At 36.5% G+C, this 21,449-nt stretch overlaps 1 protein-coding gene, 1 long non-coding RNA gene and 1 pseudogene across 6 annotated transcripts in view; 1 reads left to right on the top strand and 2 right to left on the bottom strand.

The window, feature by feature from the left end:
- LOC147506206 (uncharacterized) overlaps positions 1-6,648 on the bottom strand; it is a 168,239-nt gene extending 161,591 nt beyond the window's left edge. The window contains exons 1-3 of one of the 4 annotated variants that reach the window (XR_015193621.1): positions 6,010-6,646; positions 5,636-5,830; positions 1,250-1,595 (exon numbers count right to left, since the gene is read on the bottom strand). Coding sequence is in view for 1 of the 4 variants with exons in the window: in XM_086558459.1 (XP_086414585.1) it covers positions 5,636-5,641 (6 nt within the window). In the remaining 3 variants the exon portion in view is untranslated. Of the gene's footprint in view, positions 1-1,249; positions 1,596-5,445 lie in introns of those variants that run through there. The other 3 variants (XR_015193620.1, XR_015193622.1, XM_086558459.1) reach the window with 3 other exon arrangements.
- LOC147506207 (uncharacterized) lies at positions 1,250-2,725 on the bottom strand. The gene is made up of 2 exons (XR_015193623.1): positions 1,763-2,725; positions 1,250-1,666 (listed from the first exon to the last, which is right to left on the bottom strand). It is a non-coding gene; the product is annotated as an uncharacterized LOC147506207 (long non-coding RNA).
- Positions 6,649-6,948: 300 nt separating the features above from the next.
- Positions 6,949-20,911, top strand: LOC147506205 (gamma-tubulin complex component 4-like; annotated as a pseudogene). The gene is made up of 14 exons (XR_015193619.1): positions 6,949-6,952; positions 7,045-7,181; positions 7,293-7,391; positions 7,561-7,681; positions 8,640-8,912; positions 9,084-9,165; positions 9,235-9,318; positions 11,124-11,210; positions 12,393-12,448; positions 12,569-12,769; positions 12,942-13,169; positions 18,027-18,113; positions 19,156-19,303; positions 20,114-20,911. The product of XR_015193619.1 is annotated as a gamma-tubulin complex component 4-like (transcript).
- The last annotated feature ends 538 nt before the right edge of the window (positions 20,912-21,449 follow it).

The raw sequence follows: 21,449 nt of genomic DNA, 5'->3' as shown, positions 1-21,449 counted from the left end.
TCTGATTCGAAAATTTGCCGCTAAATCACCATAAATATAAGAAAACTATTATACAAGCTAGATCGAGTTTAAGATAATTTTATTTGAAAATTATGGATTAATATCCTAAACCACAAAGTGAATAGGCTATCTCAATTTGATTTTTTAGTTTCCAAGTACTTATGCACCATAATCGATGCTCATTAACGTATTTCGGTTTATTTTCAATAAAAATATATTCTGATTCGAAAATTTGTGTGAGACATTTTGTAAAGCCTTTTGAGCACACAAAATATTTAATAGATCCCGGGCGTATGTCCGGTCCAAAATCTAGTATCTACTATCTATATACTAAAGTAGAGACCTCCAATGGAGAATTTTCTCTCTCCTAGGTGGCACTCTAATATAAGAGTTAGCCTTTTCTAATATCCCCTACAATGTCACCATGTAGACTTCTCTCTCAATTAAAACTCTTGACTTCTTCAGAAACCTAAAGACCTCCAAATTGGCAAAGCTTTCTATACTGCCTCCACTTATCTCTCTCTTGAGTCTTGACTTATATATATTTTCTTGATGGGGCATAAAATATTTAATACGTTGATAGAATTAATCCGTTGGAAAATAACAGCCCACAATTAAGGACGGGAAATTGGTGTGGTTACAATTTTTTTTAAGAAGCAATGTTTATGGGTTGGGAACTTTTTGATATAAACTTTTATATGGGACAACATGCATAAACGTCTTCTATTGGGATCTTCATAAATTGTTGACATTTAACTCTTCTAATTTTTTTTTTTAATCTTCACCACTGGTAATGCATAACCGACGACAAAGAAGAATTCATCAATATTAGTGATGATTATTAAAGATTTGCATTGTTTCAATTATTAGTTTGTTTGTTTACTTAAATATACACAACACAAGAGTCAATTAAAAAAATTATATTGTACGTTCAAAAATAGTCTAGACACTATGTTCTCTGCATTAATTTTTGCTTAACATGTTATTGTTCCACTCAATCCGACATTACATGAATCACACATTATAAAAGTGATATTTGAGGAGAGAGATTGTGCAGATGAAGCAAATTGTTAGTAATGTTAGTAGTGGGTCACTGGGTTTAGTAGTTTTTACTCCTAGGAAACTTCGGTGAAAAAGCCATATAATTTAAATTTTTTCCATCAAAAAGTGCTAGACCAAAACCACAACCAGAAATGGATGCCTTATCTAAACTGCATAGGACACATGTGATAGATTGATAGAGTACGCATTGGAGCATATAACACATTTGATCTTAATAGTGTTTTAGGGCATAAACAATGTTCGAATATTGCGATTTACCCAAAATACCTAAAAGATCTCGGGTGTATGCCCGAGCTCAAAATCTAGTTAAGACTGAAGCCATAACCATAGTACAAGTTATCCATAACGGAGTTCTCTTGTTCTTGTAGAGAATATAGATCACTAAACACGCCAATAATATCAATAGGAAAATAGGATAAACTGTAAGAAGATGGTATTTTGTTGCGGATAAGTAGCATCCACGTTCTCCATCTCCACTGTCCAGATTGTACATGTTGGGCTGAATATTCCTGTAATCTCTCCTGTCAGCGCAGCTTCAGCAACAAAGCGGAAAAAGAAGATGGTAAAACTCGATCAGTAAGGCCAACGAAAGTTGACGTTGTAGCTGCAAAAGGGGAACACAACTACATCTCCTTATTTAACTCAAACAGGTTAACCGACCCAAATTTGGATCAAACACAGGTCTGCGACAGTTACTTACTTGCTAACACAGTCTGTACACTTCCGTCATGCCAAATCCTACTGGAAGAAGGATGTACCAGTACTACTAATTGTTTCTAAAGTTGATCAGGCGCTTTAGTCCGAATCATATTTGGAATCTCTCACCCTCAAAATTTTGAAAATATCTAGTAAAAGCTTACGAAGTTGCAACAAAAGTTGGACACTTGGTGATGGTACATGATCATGCATAGCACAACTAACTAAATTTGAGATGCTTCCTACCTTAGACCATCAAGACAAATCTGAAGTGGTGGATTGATCGTCACACGTATCTATCATCCAAATCGGTATATTTATAGACGTTTAAACACAGAGCATAAACTAAACGGTCTTGTAGTAATACATAAGACACCACACTGGTGACACTGGCCAATTGGTCATGAGGTAGGATCCGTTGAGAGATGATGAAGGATACCATCATCAAAATTTTGACAATAGCTGTACAGATCATATCTAAATCGTATGCTATTCCTGTTAGATTTACCGAACTGTCTCCATTGTGACTTGAACCTCCACAATAGCCGCTGTACAGCAGCCAATCCGTCCCACCAGTTAATCGCCTTTTTTTGTTGTACACGGCCGAGACTAACAACATTCCCTTCACCTGTGAGTCTCCTTTCCCATGTCATGAATACGATCCTCTTCATACTTCCCATACTCAGAGGTTCCCACAATCAGCTTCTCACACACATACAGTTGCTTTAAGTTATATAGCTAACTCGAAAGAATATGATCCAGAGCTACATATATATTACTACCACTATTATTTTTTTATGGTTATTACTACCCCTATAAATGTTCACTATAACTGGTGATATTGGTAGTCAATTTTCAATTGTTTGGTGGGAGAAAAAGACATAAGAATCTCAACTTTGCTTGGTTGACGACTTGACATTCTCCGCTATACAATATTCCAAGTAGAAAGGATATTATGTTGAACCAATGCAAGTGAGTGAAGGAACAAATATATGTTTATAGCGAGTGGAGCGAAGAGTTCTCCACACCACCTCCTTACCGCCATATAGCACACATGCTTATGCATTGATCCTCAAGGTTCATAATCAGAGTTTAGAAGAGTAGCATTAAGTTAAAGCTCCATGTGAACTAACATAAGTAGTGGCGAAGAAATTCTGAAAGATAAACTAAGCACAAGTGGAACAAAAGTACTAACTTTGTTTATGCCAATATACAGCTTTGTACAAATATCATTAGTTCATTACTGTAACCATAATACAAAATATCAGAAAATGGGTATTTATCCATATTCAATTTCTGGATATGTATCGTGGATATATCCCCCTCTTTGGAGATATTTGACATTGTTTCACATGCAAATATCTTGGATATATCCAAAATATCGATAAATATCGTGGATATATTGGATATTTTTTGATATATCATGATACATTATTTATATTTATTTGAAATATAATGGTAAATATTAAATAACATTGTTATATACACAAAATATCGTCAAATATCTCCAAATATCGCAAAATATCACAAATATCGCAGATATTTGCAGTCATATATATCTCTGAACATATCGTGATATTTATATATCTTTCTCTGAAATCTGGATAGATATCCCCAAATATCGTGATATATCGGGATATTTTGTACTATGACTGTAACTTTGTAAGCTTGAACGAAATTGTTATAATTTCTTTGCACTTTTGAATTATCGACAAATTTAATTGAAGATATAGAAGTAACTGTTTCAAAATATGTAGAATTGATCTGAATCACAAACTTTTTTCTTTTTTTGGCCACTTGAGCCGGTGACCACTGGGGAGCAAACCCAAGCCCGGACCGGCTATGCTGCGCCTCATTGTTGTTAGTATTCCAATTAATATTCCGGGTTAATTAGACTAAACCCCCCATTTTATGATTTCTTAGACATAAACCCCCATTCTGTTTTCTCCCCATCACACCAACATCAATATTTTACTTAATACCCTAACTGCCCTTGTTGTGTTTAGTGTAAGCTATGACACACAAGTTGTTTTTAGAAAAAAAAAAAAAAAAAAAAAAAAAAAAAAAAGCGTGGTCAGTATTGGCTTTGAGGATAAAAGTGTAGTCAGGGGTCACTTGTGGTTTTAAATCTTACTCCAAATTCACATCATGAATGCAAAATTTAAATAATTTGTTTGTAATTTTGAAATGGTAGCGAAGCGTAAACCATTGGTTGAGTTTGCAACATCCTAAATGGAGATTTTTGTAGTCAGATATTATTAGTCCCTACCAAGACAACCAAAATCCTCATAAACGCTTTTGTTTTAGGTCTATTTTGAGTTTTGGCTATGTAACATTTGCTAAATTTGGTGGTATACTAATTAGTGATGTAGTGTCTCTAGGAGTTGTAGCTTAGAACCTTGTTTTTGTATAGGAGTAGTAGATATTAAAATTGCAAGGGAAATATCGTATTTGAGCTATGGATTGCTTGTTGATTGTGAAAGTCCACCAGACTTCATCCAATTCCATAACTGCAGTCCATGATAGTCTCTGCTCTATTTTGCAGTTGTCTTCCTTAGACCCATCCTTCCAGGATTAATATAATCCAATGCTCTTTTCCACTTTTTTAGTGATTGGAGATTGTAGAGACTGCTTTTGCAAAGGAAGTTGCATTGTTCTCTTGCAACATTATTACCAATGTTTATTGGCTCATTTAGGTGCAAAAGCAACATCCACGTTATTTTGGTTTACCAATGAAGTGATGATGTGTCCTAACAGAAGTTTGGTATAATCCTTAGAGCTTGTGCGCCGGCTTTCTAATCTAATTTATTTTATATCATATTGTGGTTATATTGTTGGTGTAGAGCGTTTGTGGAAAACTGTCCTAATTACCTCCCTGTCCATTTTAAACCTCGCTGCAAGAATCTCACAGGTCAGTTTGGTTTCAATAAGGAGTTAAAATATTGTGAAGGTCTTCAACTTGCTTCTAGAAGTTGCAAAGAGTATGTTTCATTTCTTCCATTGATTTTTTAAAAAAACCTTACCATAGTAGGCCTGTAGAGGAATCCAGCTTGTCGTGCTTTTGCAAATAGTATATTTCATATTTCAATATTTGCAGACTTTGAATTGAGTGTTAAATTTTGCAGGGTGGAGGAGTTTGTGCACTAAACACAGCAAGGACAGTTAGGATATTAAGTAAAATATTGACATTGGTGTGATGGGGAGAAAACAGAATGGGGTTTATGTCTAAGGAATCATAAAATGGGGGGTTTAGTCTAATTAACCCTAATATTCCTAATAAATCTGATCTTCCAACATTATATTTTGCTTTCCTTTCCCTCGTTATTTCGTCGTCCAACTTATCGCGTATACATTACATCTTACACACGCTATTACATCATCTCAAATCTTACCTTATTACATAATCCAAAAGTGCATGAAGTTCTGAAAGCTGTACTAACTTTGTTCTAGATTTCTTTTTGTCTGGGATAAGCCGATGAAGACAGTGGAATTCATTTTATTCATTGAGAACTGAAAGATAGACTTTAAAGCGTGGGACTTCGTACAGGACTTCATGAGCAGAGGCACAAAATAAGTACTTTTACCATTTGATTAGCTTTAAGAAAAAAATTCAACAAATATTTTGAATATGTGAAATTAAATATTTTGAATATCTGAAATTCACACTAATTTTACAAGTTTTAGTCAGGCTTCAGAAATTAAATATTTTGAATAGGTTTTTTTTCTGGAGAGAATGTGTATAACAATTTATCTAAAGAAAGATTATGTATACATATCTGAATATGGAACTATAACTCTTAACTTTCGTAGAAATGCCAAGAAAATAAGATAATCATTGAAAAGAACAAGTGATTAACGATCGCAAGAACCAACTTACTATCATCTCAAGATCCTCGTGGGCTTCGTTTGAAACTTTCAATCTTTCGAACACCTGAAGCCACTGAACCTTAGGAGCAGAAAATATCAACTTGGCACTGAGAGCAGTCTAAGTGTTCTCTTGTTGAGCAAGTATAAGAGATTCCTTGATCTCCACTGATTCCATGCAGAAAATTCAACTACCTGTTCTTCACTCCTGGTTGCATATTTTAGCATTTTAAATGCACTAAAAAGGATAAACAATACAGCGCAAATAGACAATTAGCTCCTCACACACAAACCTCATCCCCTGTTTTTTTTGGATATGCTCCATAGAATAAGTAATAACAAGTGGAAAGAAAAATCTAAACTAGACGCATGTTGGGAATATCTTACACCGTGTCTCGTGATATCCCTTTGCATGTATTAGTTACAACCTCAGCGAGAATATCCAAGCAACTTTCAACTGATGATACACGAGATAGGCCCACCTGTCTCTCTAAAATTTCTTGAATAACTAATTCTGAATGACAAACACTAGCATGCACCTTCATCTTAATGTCTGGAACAGTCAGCTTTTCAAGGTATACATTAAGACAATCATATTCTGTGCTCCGGAGGTCATCAAGATCAGCCAAGTAAAAAAAATTGGGCGGAGCCCCTTCACCGAGAAGGGGGTGGAAGTGCCTCGATGACAGGGGGGGTTCAGCCTCAGTGAGGGGTCGTGTTTCCCCGGCCATGTCCTCAGCAGGAAGTGGGGCGGTAGGTGGTGAGATGCCTCGTCGGGGAGTGGGGTTTCCACTCGAGTGACCCGAGTCCTCAGCATCTGTTTCTATTATCAAACTTAATAAATACGTAATAAACACTGTATAAAAATACGATGTGGGACTAAAACATGTTTTTTTTAATAATAAAACTTAAAACGGCAAAATAATTCCTGGGACTCAACTTTATATTGGAGACTTTCAGCTGTTTTGCATGTGGAGCAAGTTTTGCTTTCTGATCCTGTACCTATTTTGGCTTCTGTTACTCAGGGTCTTAATAAGGTGTGTGTGAATTACTTACTTAGTTACGTGTTGTGAAATTAATGTTGTGTTGCGTTATAAATGAAGAAAAAGAAGAGTATTATTGTGTTGGTATGAGATGTAGTGGGGAAATGTAAATGTTTGTACACTTGCTAGTGGAAAATTTTAACATTGGCATATTGCAAGTGGGGTATATAAATCTGTTGTTTATGTAGTGGGCATTGTCCATCGGTGAATTTGCCGATCAAATATTGGCAAATCTAATCACAAAAAATTGTTTACCCACTATGGGCAAACAATGACTGTCATTTCCTGTACGTGATAGAATTAGTGTTTCCGTAGATGTTTTTTTTTGTTAAAATTTTATTTATTGAGACGAAGATAAAAGTGGTTTATTTTGTTTCAGTTTTTTGTGCTTTTACCACCTCTTCATGAGCTCATTGTTGAGATTGAACGGGATGACATTCGTGGTGGTCAACTTCTTAACCTTTTGCACAAACGATGTCACTGTGGAGTGCCTGAACTGCAAGCATGTATCCAAAGGTATAAGAAGTTAATTTTCCTTACTGTATACAGATTTGTTCTTTTTGTGTTTTTGGTTATGTAATTTGAAAATGATTTTCATTTGCTGTTTTTTACGTACCAAAAGTATAGGCTTCTTTGGCATGGGCATCAGGTTATGTACCACCAACTTGCGTCTTGGATGGTTTACGGAATTCTTCAAGAGCAGTATGGAGAATTTTTTATAAGAAGGTACTGAATCTCTGTTTATTAAGCTGTGACTTACTTATTACTTAATAGACGCAAATGCAACATGAAAAGAGAACTCTTCCTACAGTTTGATTTATAAGTTCCAGATCTGAGTATGTTGCATACGGGTATCATTTTTCATATGCTATACTATGTTCTTATTATTTTTCAGGCAGGAAGATATGGGTGTAGAAAATGCGCCATTTTCTCTGGAGATGATTGCCAAGTCAGTACAAAAATCACCTGAGGATGCATCTTTAACTGATTGGCACTTGGGATTCCATATTTACCTGGTAATTTTGTGCATTCACACACTTGCGTCCTATTATTTGAGTTGGCATTTTTACATATAGAGGACATGCTGGAAATTCTTTTTCTTCTTTATTTGGATCCAATGGTCCAATTTCCCTCCATCACATCTTTTTCTTTTCCTGTATGCTGTATCTACATTTATTTGTGGTACCACCATTTCTTTTATTTTGCTTTCCTTTACTATGTCCTACCGGTTTTAATACTAACTACAGTATTATTAATATCACTATTATTAGTTACTATGATTGTCACTATGGTTTTTGATAGTTTTATCAATATCAGTTTACTGTTATTACTAATTATCATATATGTTGTCGTTGTATTTGGCATCTCATTTTTTCGCTTTAAGTTGCTAAAGCAGTACCAAAAGGCATCGGAATCTGACTGTTTACTTGGTGCTAACTACTAATAGCCAAGAATTTGTGATGAATTTTTCTGATGAATGACTATAAAGACGCCACTTTCTTCACTTCACAAGGTGTTTAGGGTCATGCTACTTATCTTCATGAGATCATTCACCATTCATGCTAATTGTGTTTTGGATTAATAACCAGTTCCACAAATTTATACTCTTTCTCACCAATGAGCCAATCCTTACCCCATGTATGCATTGGGTAAAAGGGTTGGTTATAACATTGCAAAAGCTAGTCTTTCATATTGGGTGACTTCCCAAACACTCATGTTTCCTCATTTTCTTAAACTACCATATCAGCTCGTGAATCTATTCTTGAATCGTTGTTATGGAACAAAGATCTTCCAATTAGCATAGTTTAGTAGCATGAAGTGTTTTCCACGCCGACTTCTGTGTAACTCATTACATGTTCATGACAATATTTTTTCTTCATAATAAGTATTTTGCTCTCTGAAAGCTTGTTAGTTATCTTGTTCAGTTGTTCTATAACTCATTACTAATTGAGTTATATTACATAAACTATGCAGGACATGTTACCAGATTATATCCATATGCGTGTTGCAGAGTCAGTTCTTTTTGCTGGTAAAGCAATAAGGGTGCTGAGGAATCCAAGTCCTGCTTTCAAATGTCAGGATGTGGTTTCTCACCATCAAATTTCAAGGGAAACACATAAAATTCAAGGATTTACAGGACGCTTTGCTTTGCAGAAGGAACCTTCTGTTGATAAAAAGATGATCGGAGAAGAGTTACTTCCACAGTCAGAGGCTGATAAAATTGATGCTATGTTGCAAGAGTTGAAGGTATCATGTCTCAGTTCTTAGAGATACTTTTTATAGTGGATCGTGCTTAATGTGGCTTCTTGCCCTGATATTCATTTTTCAGTTCTTGTCATGAATGATAACTACATTTTTCTTTCCTACGCTAATTGAGTATCAAATTTTTAGACTGATGTTGTGGCTCAACACGTGCAGGAATCTTCTGAGTTTCGCAAAAGATCATTTGAATACGTTGTCGACTCTATTCGTTGCTATCCGGGCTAGTCATCTTTGGCAGGTGAAGTTTATGTCAATTCATTTCTTTCGGCACTTCAAGCATGTATTTAGCCCAACCTTTTTTTTCCAGCTTGTTGTTGTACGCACTGACTTGAATGGCCACCTTAAGGCCCTTAAAGATTATTTCCTTCTGGCGAAAGGAGATTTTTTCCAGGTAAAGAATACCCCTTTCCCGACCTTTTCATTTATCTCCTGCAATTTTTTTATTCTGTAAAGAACCTTACTTTGCATATACATGTTGTCCTTATTTTTTGCTTGTTAAAAAGATTAGACTTCATGTTTTGCTGTCCTCCTAATCATAGTTGTAAAAGACTGCTGTTATTAATATTTGGACAAACCACTTGCATCGTGCTAATGTTCACAGTGGAATGATATTGTGTGTGGTATGAACAATACTAGTCATTCCCTGTGCAAGATGTTGGTGCACGTGTTACAAGCTCTATCCTGCTTACACCTTTGGTACTGTAAACAAGTAATTTAAGAGAGTATTTTTCCATTTCTTCAGATTCTCATGGTTATCATTCAAATTATCTTTAGTGTTTTTGAAAGTGACAGGTCGCTGCCCTGGAAAATAATATTAAATGTCTTTATGTAAGAGGAAACATCAAGTATTTACGAGACCATAAATGTAACAAATGGTTGTTTATGGGAAGCATACGTCTTCAACTTGATTACTCTCATTCTGCTCATTAGTATTTACTGGTTTGCTGTAGAATGTCTACACCCATCTACCATTCTAGCCTTCTTTGTTAACATGCGTAAGGTGTGAAGTCAGACAGGATAGACACCTCCACTGCAACTGCCTGGTGGACATAAATTACTTTGAATAAAAATAGAGATAAAGATTGAAGTTGGAAGAGAGAGAAGGGGTGGGTACTATTCGTTGACTCTTAATTACGTTACTTTATCTATTTAGCTTTGTTACTGGGGGAGAGGGAATGGACCAACAAAGAAATCCGCTCTTCTAGTTAAGCCATTGAACTGAGTTTGAAGAAAGAAAACCTTCCAATTGAAGAGAATTGAATAAAAAAAATTGGAGCTTGTGGAAACCCCCACTACATGGAGAAAACAAAGTAGTTTAATATTTTCTACTAGGGAGAACTAGCAAGGAGCGCAAGACGCCTTCAAATGTTTCTCCTAATTTAAGAGAGCTTCATTCCCTCTGCAGTATTTATTGGCGGGTCTTTGAGTATTCAGATCATTGAAAAGACTGTGAGAACTTTGATTGAGATCGAAGAGCATTGGAATATTTGCTTGAGATATCCTTTTGAAGGATTGTTTTTTAAGGATTTGGAGGAAATAGATTTGGTTATACACCAGCGCAAAAGCACATTTCCTTCGAAGCAGAATCATTTGTCTGTTGAAGACAGGAGGCAGTTGTTACCACTCACCCATGGTTTGGTTGGGTCCGAAGGACAAAAGCTTTAAACTTTGCGGGTTAAACTTGGTAGCAAAGAAATAAATAATGATGTATCCAAGTCACAACATGGTGAGGTGTTTTGCCCTTATACCTCCGCTTTAGTTAAAATAGACACGTCCGGCCTTTGAGACCTCCGCCTTTAATTGGAAATTTCGAAGAGAAACGGCCCTCAAGGATAACACACCTTGGCTGTCTTCATTAGGGAAACTAACAGTAGAAGGAGAGTAGGATACATGGTATGATTTCTGAGGGACTATACATGTCTCATCTTTGTTTTGTTGGATCATGACTTCTGTCACGGAGACCGTGATACTATTTTCCTGCAATATGTCATCCTCGGCAAAGCCCAAAGTTGATCTTCTTAAGCATTCCTGTTGGAATTGTGATTATCATAAAAATATATTGACATACTTGTCAACCCCCAAAATGAATTTAGTAAGATCATTCTTGGTCTTATAGAAGATCAAATTATCACTTGCTAGAAATTGGAAAAAGCTCTCTATGTTCATTACTAATACAGTTTTTACTAAATGTATCAGTGTTTCCTTGAAGAAAGTCGCCATTTGATGCGTTTACCACCATGTCAGTCAACTGCTGAATCTGATCTCATGGTTCCATTTCAGCTGGTTAGTTTGTTAATGTTCTTTGCATCATTGTCATCATCATTATGTTTTTATGCTGCTATCAGTTTTCTCCTTGCACCATCTAGTTGGAAAATGCACACATTTGACTTCTAATGAGATCCTTGACCTGCCTGTTAACCAACCAAGTTTTTTTTGGAGGTTGACAACCCCTACTTTTGACTTCTTAGTTCTCTTTTCCGATGTGTTCCCCCATCTATTTCTCTTAATGTAAATTCTGAATTTCTTCACTAGTCTACCTGAGATTTGCTTCGTTCAGCATATTCCTTTTCATTACATACTGATGTGCATAGGGTTATACAAGTATCATTATTGTTTTGTTTATCTCTACTTACTAAACAAGCTGGGGCACTTGAGCCACAGGCCCACAGCAAACAGGCCAATAAAGAATTCTTTAGTTGCCCCTCTATCTGACACATGTAAAGTGGTTAACCCACTAACGCATGGTTACTATGGGCATTTCCTGTAGAAGCCATCAGATTAATTCTAAGCCATGGTCAGAATTAGGACATTCTCAAATATCCAATTATATGTTTAATAGACATTAACTTCAACTAAGTAAAACTGAGATAACTAGAAGCCTCACAACTGCACTAACCAACTTCGCTTCATTTCTATATCTGCTTTGCCATGCTCTGTCAACTTATCACTAGTTAAGACATTACCTTTTTGCCCATTTAATGAAAAAGGAAGAACAGGTTGATGTAACTATGTTAGGGTGTCATAGATTATCATGTGCACAGCACATGCATACTAAATCCGGTAAAAATATCTCTATTAGTTTGTATTTCTATTTTGATTCATAGTTAATTTAGAATTAGAATGGGCACTATTTTAGTTTTCCCAATACAATTAGGATTAGGAATTGAATATCTTTTTTGAAGAAAATATCAAAGCTGAAAGTATTATGCCTACAACTGTTTATATAGAGAAACTAATTTCTAAAACAATTCCTACTCCAAATTGTACTGGGAAAACTAAAATAGTACCTATTCTAATTCTAAATTAACTATGAATCAAAATCACAAGTGCAAATAATTGGACTCTAAATGTGAATACATATGTAGATTACATATTAACTTTCTCATTCCTTTCTTTATTTGGGAAACTTAACCTCATGGTATAAAATAATGAATTCTAACGAGGTTTTTAATTTTTGTTATGCAGGCTGCGATAAAGACTATAAGTGATGAAGACAAATACTTCTCTAGAGTATCGTTAAGGTTACCGGCCAAAAAATGACTCTTGCTATCTAGCTGGACATTTTTCCCTCTAGTTGTCCATTTTCAATTCAGTTTTTGACCGTTTCATTAAGTTAAACTAACTTTATGTTTTCCAACTAGGATGCCTTCATTTTGAATCACAATGGCGTCCACCCAAACGAGTTTACCAAAAGTGAGAGTTAGCACTGATGAAAACTCAGGTTTTCTTTCACAAGGAAATCCTGCTTCAGAGATGTCCCTAGATGGATGGGATGGTATTGCTCTTGAATATAATGTGGATTGGCCCTTGCAGTTATTCTTTACCCAAGATGTGCTCTCAAAGTATGCCCCCCCCACTTTCTTTTTCTTTTGCATCAAGAAAAGTCAACAAAATCATTTTTAAAGATTGATTCACTATATGGCTATCTTTCCTGCAAAACTGAAGCAAAACCCTATACTTTCCAATCTATCGTACTCATTCCTTCCATATATATAAACAATTTGTGTGCTTCAGATACCTCAAGGTTTTCCAGTACTTACTCAGGCTGAAGAGGACGCAAATGGAATTGGAAAAATCATGGGCATCAGCGATGCATCAAGATCATACAGAATTTGCTAAACATTGCCATGATCGGATAAACTGCTCTATATCTCAACAATGAAGACAAGGAATTAGACCAATGTGGCGTGTGAGGGAGCATATGGCTTTCTTGATTAGAAATTTACAGTTTTATATCCAGGTATGTGTTAACTACTTAACTTACACAAACAAAACCTGTGTATATATATCCATCACACTGGAACAATTATCTTCATCATAAATTAGGTTGGGTTTGTATTGAGGGAAAAGACTGCATGTGGGATTTCGTTGTTTTGCTTTTCTTCTTTTTTTAAGGTAAAACGTGGATAATCATAGATTTGGTAGTTAGGTTTCACTCCCTCTTTGAAGGAGAGAGATGGTGTGCATTACATAGTAAAGATAGAATTGTTGTTTTTGAATTTTAAAATGCTGAGTGGTTATCAATTAGTTAGTTTTTGGGAAAAATTATCATTTATGAAAAGCTCCAAAATGAGATCTTTCAAATGAGAGCAGTGATGGGTACCATAGTATGGAAAGAAAAAGGAAGTATATCTTGGTCTTAAAAGTACGTGTGGTGTGGGGTGTGGCTAATTCAACCTCCATGATTAAGATATATACAAGCTTATAAAAGAGTAAAAAAATAAAAAAATAGGTGGAAAAATGGGTTGTCAAAATCGGCTTATTAGGCAAGCCTATGCTGTTGGACCATGAAATAGTGGGCGCATACTTCAAAGTAAAAAATACATGGGGTGAGGAGTGACTTGAAAACACCCAAAACATTTTGGGAGTAGGCATTCCAATTTATTGCTTGAAAATATTGTTAAGAGATTATCATGTTGTTGAGATTTTGTGTATATTCATATTTCATTTAAATATGTGTTTTTGTCCTTAGTGTTGTCATTATCAATTTATTAGTAGTATGTAAATGTAATTGAGTTAGTGATGAATGGACGCTTACATAATAAATAAAATGGACGCTTAGGTGATCATAGATGGTTTCATATTTAGCTTGGAATTTTTTATTTTTGTGTGATATTGTGAGTGTGTTCAATCCCATGTAGCATAGGAATCATTCTTGGATTCTGAATAATTGTATCACATACCACTTACTTGTAGAGTATTCTCAAAAGGCCTTGACACGTGTAAGTGGTAAGTAATACAATTTATCTAGGATCTAAGACGACTTCCAATCTGTATCAATAGAGGTTGCTGGTCTCCACTTAGCCACCCAAAGCATGCCCATTATAGGGGTGTGGCTATGATGCACGGATACGGGTACGGATACCGATACGATGACACGGGTATGGGGTACGATACGACTTTTATGAAATATTAGAATACGGATACGGCCTATTGGTACGGCTAATAAATATGAATATTTTAAAATATGTGTATAATGAAAATTATGTTAGTAGTTCTTTGAGTAAAGTTAGTTAGGAACATGTGAAAAACTATTATAGCACATGTTAAAGTCAATACAGCTTGAAGTCTCAAGAACAATTTACATTTCAACGGAGTAGAACTATTGGATCAGGTCTATTTTAGAGATTCCAGTACCCTAGAAGTATCCAGTACCCGGGGACCGATACGGGTGCAATGGCATTTTAGGAGTATCCGTGCATCATACGTGTGTGGTTTTCTCGATGGTTTCCTACTGATGTGAGATAAAATCCACTCAGGGAATCACTATAAATTTGTAACGACCTACCACTTAACACTATTCCAACTTATCCCTTTTAAAAAGGAATACCGTCTGATATTCGACAACATTTTAATTATAATGTCATGCAAGTAAAATAGGTGTCTTTCAAATTTGCTTGGTGATTGGCTCACGTGCGACACCAGTGACCTAACGGTATGTTCGAGCTAGCTAGTGTTAGGATGTTCTCTTCTAAGCAAAGAACAAAGCAAATACATTAGGCTCAGATGTATTACACAAGCTAATCTATGAGTAGTGCTACACAACCACAATGCAAGTTCACCGCTATGTAGACAGAATCTAAATCTCAATGCTACATAAGCACAAAGTAAGTTAATGCTACATAAGCACAAAGTTGGCATGTTGCTACACAATTACAAAGTAAGCCAAGTGCAGAATGGCTGCACAACCACAACGTAAGCCCATTGCTACAAGAGCACAAAGTAAGCCAAAGTGTTACGCAAGCACAAAGTACGCCAAGTGCTACACAAGCACAATACACAAGTATAAAAGCACAGGAATGACAGTTTTATTGTTACAGGTATTGTGTGGAATAGGCACATAATTTCCACTACTGCCTCGTTTGCGCTCCAGCACGGGCTGCTATTGTATAAGTCCGACCATGTGGAGGAATCAGTTGAACAGATATTACAGGTGCTATAGCATACACATGATCATGCACTTCACGTGCCCCTGGCTCTGCCTCCCACTCCCCCTCTCTACGGTCCTTTATGTGGCCTCTGCCTAATGTGTCTTCTTTGGCTGTTCCTTTATCTGTGGGTGTACCTATTCTTCTGGATAATTAAAATTCTTACTTACATGGCCCTTCTACCCACATCGGTACTGATAGTACCCCAAAAAAGATTTGATCTGTTTATCCAATAACTGACGATGATGATCCCCCAGTCTTTTGGTTCTTCTTATAATGTTGTCATTGATGTTGTTGCGTGTGATCAATATGATCTTGCTCTATGAGTCTCATGGACTCGTTGTATCCACAACTTCACGAAGTGTTTAGTGTTTGGTGTTCGTGAGATTTCACAAGTGGCCTCAAGTAATCCTCTAATCTCTGCTCAAATTGCTTGCTCGTTTTGGCCTCATCCAAATGTAACAGAGTAGCAAATCGAGATAGTCAATGATTCTCGGACTTGAAAACAATAATGGTAACTGTTTTAATCCTAGAAACTCTACTCTTGGCCTATTTAAGGCTTTCTGGGAAGTAAGTATCGTAAGTCAAATCTTTCGTAAAGCTCTGCCCGAGTGAGTGACGCTGCTCTTTAGCTTTAGTCATGAACTTTCACTAGATAGAAGCATCTCTTCCTGACAAACTGCAACTAACCTCTGTTCCGGTTTTTATAACCTGTACTGGCAAAAAGTGTTTCCATATCTTCCTACCAGTTCTCCGCCTCCGTAGGATCAGTCATACCATTCCTGCACAATTGCGACTGCCCCTGATGTAGTCCCAACCTTTTGTCCGAGTCACCTTTTGTGAAGTTTGGTTAACTGTCTGAGCCATCTGCTTTAAAAACCAGTCACATTAGCTAACCAGTTTTCACGTTCCTCTCCTGTTGTAACTCCTTGTGGTGGTGGTGGTGGTATATGATGCGTCTCTATGCCAATGCTTGCCATCAACAAGTACTTCCCCCTGCCCACCACCAGGAGCTACTAGAGGATAGGTTCCCGAAAAGTGGTTAGCTAACTAGGCCTTTAGACCAAACAACTAAGACAATGGGCACAAAGGGTGACTCTGTTGGAGGTTGGGACTATAACAGGACATGCAGTTGCAGTTGTGGCTGGGAGAGTTCCTTACCAGGATGACTGGAAAAAACAGGTAGGGAGGTTCTTGAAGATGGATCCTTACCTAAATTTGGTGGTACGAGTGATCCTATAGAAGCAAAGACAGGTGAGAAAATATGGAAGCTCTTTTTGCTGTTATGGGTTAGACAGAAGTGCAGAAATTGAGCTCCAGTTTGTCTGAGAGGAGATGTTTTTATTTGATGGAAGTCACGAGAATTGAGGAGAAGCATGTACTCACCCGTGCTGAGTTATGCAAAAGATTTTATTTACTGTACTTTCCAAAGAGCCTTAGATCAGTTAAGACTAGAAAGTTTTAAGGCAGGGTACCTTGACTGTTTTTGAGTAGGAGACTAGCTCCATTTGCTATTCGATTATGTTTGGATGAGTCCCACAAGGGCAGGGAATTTAAGGAGGGATTAACGGATCACTTGGGAAAGCTCACAAACACCGGATACTTTGTGAAGTTGTAGGTAAAAGCATCAAGCATGTCTCTTAGAGCAAGATAACATTTATCACCCGACAAGGACAATATTATCATATGAAGCAACAGATTAAGGAATCATTAGTTACTATTGAGAAATGAACAGTGCAAACGTTTTTGGGGTTACTGCTACCCCTGTGGGGAGAAGGGCCATATCATTCAGGGATTGTAGTTATCCTTAGATTGGATGCCACCTCCTCCCTCCCCCCCCCACGCAGAAACAGAAACAACCAAAACAGTTAATCAGGGCAGAGACTGTAGCTGCAATACGAATTCAACAGATTCTACATAATCCTCCTTAGGGTTGAGTTTATGCAAGTATGCAACATCGGCTTGTGGGACGGAGCAAATGAGGGAATTATGCTCCTATTTTACAGAACATCTGTTAGAATATTTGTTTCTTTAAAGGTTGACATTCTTGTGAATCTCATGCGTTTATGCTTGTGTATCACTTGTATTACACTGTGCATGTGTAGCACTGTGCCTATGTTATGCTTCTGTAGTACTTAGCTTACTTTCTTCTTGTGTAGCACTTGACTTTGTGCGTGTATAACACTAGTGTACCACACACCTGTAACTATTTTCACTATTAATTACTGCTTGTGCTGCCTGGACGCATTTGACAACATATGGTTTTTCTTTAATATTGTATTGAAAACCGTTTGGGTTTTAGATTATCCACCATTAAGGTGTCTATCAGTAGATCTGATCATGCATAAACTTTATCTGGTTCATTAATTTCTAGCCTAGATCTGATCTTCTAAATTTGAGTGTCTTCTTAAAACTTCAATAGGATATTGGATATTCAGGTATGTCCAACCTTTAGGATACAATGAGGATCTGATCTGGTAAGATTGATGTAATATTTTGCTTCGGTCCTTTTACAGCTGTTTACAGATAGATGTTGTCCCCATTTTTAGGTCATGAACGTCTCATCAGAGTCTTACTACTTCTTTGCCTGTGGGAGTCTCAGGCCCTTTGTACAATATTATCAGTTTGAGAATTCCATTTCTCATAATAAGGTCTGATTTCTTTTCCTGGTTGATGTGATAGAATCTCAATGGAACGTTTTGCATGCTCATGTCCAAGATTCTCACGATTTCACCGAACTTGTAGGGTTTCACCAAGAGTAAGTTAAATGGCTTTAATATCCACCCCCCCTAACACACACACACAGGTGTGCACCTAGACCCCTCATATCAACGCAGTATGACAATCTGTTTTGGATGTCCATTACTTTCTTTTTTAGATTTTTTATTAGATGGGTTTGTGAACTTTACCGTCTTTCTCTAAACCTTCAACTGAGGATATGGTCTGATATAACCTTTCATTACTATTCTTTTGTTTACCCTTTTAGGCAAGATTTTGTTCCTTTGAAACATTTGTTGAATGCATAAAGGCAAATATTATTGTCTAATGGATTAAGCAAATAGCCCTTTTTACTCTTTATCTTTAAAAACAAATGTCAGGTAGCCCTCTGGCTCTTATTCTGCCAAGATTCTCTTATTGATATTGAATGTGGTGTTGATATACTTCTTTTTAGATATAACAATTAATAGGTCTTATCGATAATAAAATGATATTAAATGAGGCCAAATGGACCTCTAACTTGATCTTAACGAATACCAACTAGCAAAATTGGTAAAACCTTTGGGTGATGATACCAGAGGTCTGGGGTTCGAACCCCGCCATATCAATGAGTTATTGATCTCGTTTAAAAACAGGCTTGCCAATCCAAAAAAAAAAAACTTGATCTTAACAAATACCTTGTCACCACATTCTTCATATTTGACCTTTGAATGATAGAACAGTTGATTGAACATAAACCTCATCTTGCCTATATGATTGTTGCAAGGATTATTGCAGGATATATTCATTTTTCTTGCATACACATACTGTCAATCGATATAATCAAACGGCATTATTGGTGCTCCCTACATTTTAACAGCAAAAACCTTGTTGTCCACTTCCTTTGAGAGCCTCCCTTCATCCCAATGACTCCTTGATATATTTTCAAGTTTCTATAATTATCTCCATGATCATATATCAAAGGGGACTTCTCTAACTTAGTGTTGATCTCCACAGTATTCATTCACTGATCACGGTGTCTCTTTTGATTCCAGACGATGTATACTTTTTAATTGTGTGCTTATTGTTATGCGTTCGTTTAGATACTTGTCCGCTCTGATTTCACAATCTTTCTTGGACATTGGATCTATCTCGAGGATTTTGGACAGCATAATGAAGCTTTGCCTGCAGTTTTGCTGGAACATAGAATGTGATAGTGTTAATACAACAGAACTGGAACATGTAACTGAGGTACGGCCCAAATATTTTTAATTATGTGTGGTTTCTCTATGTAAGGTGGGGTATACATAAGATACTGCCTTGCTATTGTGTGCAGCAGGGAGAATAAATATGCACATATGTAGTTGTAGTAGCAACTTGTAGTAAATTAATGCATTTCTGAGAAAAGAAATGTACATAAGAAAATGTATATAAATGTTTTTGAAAATTAGAACACAAAGATATTGATTGTTGAGTAAGTAAATTTCTTTCATGCTTTGATGTTGGTAGCAACTAGCAACAAATACGTTTCATTCGTACATAGTATCTAATTTCTACTATATACCCAACTAAAGATCTTGATGTCTGCTTTCTGATTATTGCAATTTGACTTCTTAAGTTCCTGGGATTTTCAAAAGAGAACATGGAATGGTAAACCTGTAGTTGGTTGTTAAACAATCGCTCCTTATAATGTCAGGTAGCAATGTAATAAATGTTACATCAACTCCATATAGGTAAAATGTTACTAAACTTTAAAAGCCTGATATCAAGCCTGGAGGGTTGCGGAAAAATCTTGGGATCTATTTTCACCTTCACCTCGATGGATCTAGGGTTAAAAGTAAGTTTGACCATAAACAGAAAAGAAAGAATGTGTTGGCTGACTGTCTTGTGGTGGTAGAGTTCAGTCAGCCTCTCGCTAGATTAGTTTTGACAGAATGAGGTAGAGGAAGTTGGAAGTATATCTTGTATGCGGCTGTGTTTACTCCATCCTTTTTTGTTTTTGGTGGTTTTTTCCATTTTTGTTTCTTCTGTTATGGTTTCCTAATGTTTTCTCCCCCATAGGAATTTAATAAGAAATCAAATTCTTTGTACACTATACTGCGAAGTAGCAGGCTTGTTGGTAGTCAACGAGCCCCCTTCTTGAGATGGTTTCTCTTGCGTCTCAACTGCAATTCCTTCTTTGAGGTAAAACTTTATATTGTATGTGCTTCATGATATTTCTAGTTTCATTGGTCAAATCAATACAACTAATGGACCCTTCATCTTATCAAACAAACAACTGCAAGAGGAGTATTGAATGTTGTTGTCAGATCACGCCCTACCCTTCCAGACCTGCACTAGTGATTAGTATGTAATAGTTGCAATGTTGCATTCCATTAGATGCAAAGTGCACTGATGTGGATTGGACAACCATATGTAAAAAAGCTTCTGCAAATAAATTGATGAATGATAATGTGCTTGAAAAAATGGCTTGACTGGGTCTTGGATCTAGAGTGTCTAGTAGCTACCTTGCGTGCTTGGTAAACAGTGGGCGAGGCGAAAAGTACTTGAGCCATCATGGAGGGACTTCTACGGGTGTTCAAAGCTTGTATTTGGAAGTTGGTAAATGGTGAACGAGGCGGATAGTACTTGAGCCATCATGGAGGGACTTCTACGTGTGTTTGAAGCTTGCATTTGGAAGTTTCCTTAGGGACTTCGGTGGTATCTGTGGGTGCAAAGATTTGTGTATTATTATTCTTGAATTCTGGCCGTTTTGTGTGTGGCTTTTGATTTCAGCTTTCTTAGCAAGAAAATTTTGTTGTAAATGTATCATTGTTTCCTAATGGGCTAATGGTAGTGAAAAATCTTATCTTTGGCTTATAAGCTCCTCCTCTACTTCTATAATTCTATTCCCAGAGGCTGCAGTCAAAAACTTTGTAAGCAAGCCCTAAAAGACATCTGATGTAAGCAAGAAAGACATCTGATGTTTTCAAAGACAGAAAGATCCACCAAGGCACCAACCATAATCAAACACATTCGTACCTTCCTAATAACTAATTCAGATCATGATATGAAAACGTATCAACTCTAATATGTTGTTTCTCTAAGGTATGGAAAGAAAATATGGGGCTTAACCAAGTCACTGTTTGTCTATGAACTGAGTTAGTGATTCGACCTATTAACACTTCTATTATGAATCTTCTCCGCAATAAATAACACAAAAATATCTTAGTTGAGTATATGATTTGATAGTGAATCCCCTCCAATCATCACTTTCAGTTTTACAATGCAAAGTTACCCTACGAAGTTGATATATGTACTGCTACTGCTACATGAGGAGACATGTGAAACCTTACCATTACAGCCACAAGCCCACAACAATAAACACGCTATGTTGCTGGCACAACACAAAATACAT

This window comes from Coptis chinensis, chromosome 4 (genome assembly GCF_015680905.1).
Source record: "Coptis chinensis isolate HL-2020 chromosome 4, ASM1568090v1, whole genome shotgun sequence".
In the NCBI taxonomy this organism is placed as follows: Eukaryota; Viridiplantae; Streptophyta; class Magnoliopsida; order Ranunculales; family Ranunculaceae; genus Coptis; species Coptis chinensis.
This window is presented reverse-complemented; position numbering and strand designations above follow the sequence as displayed.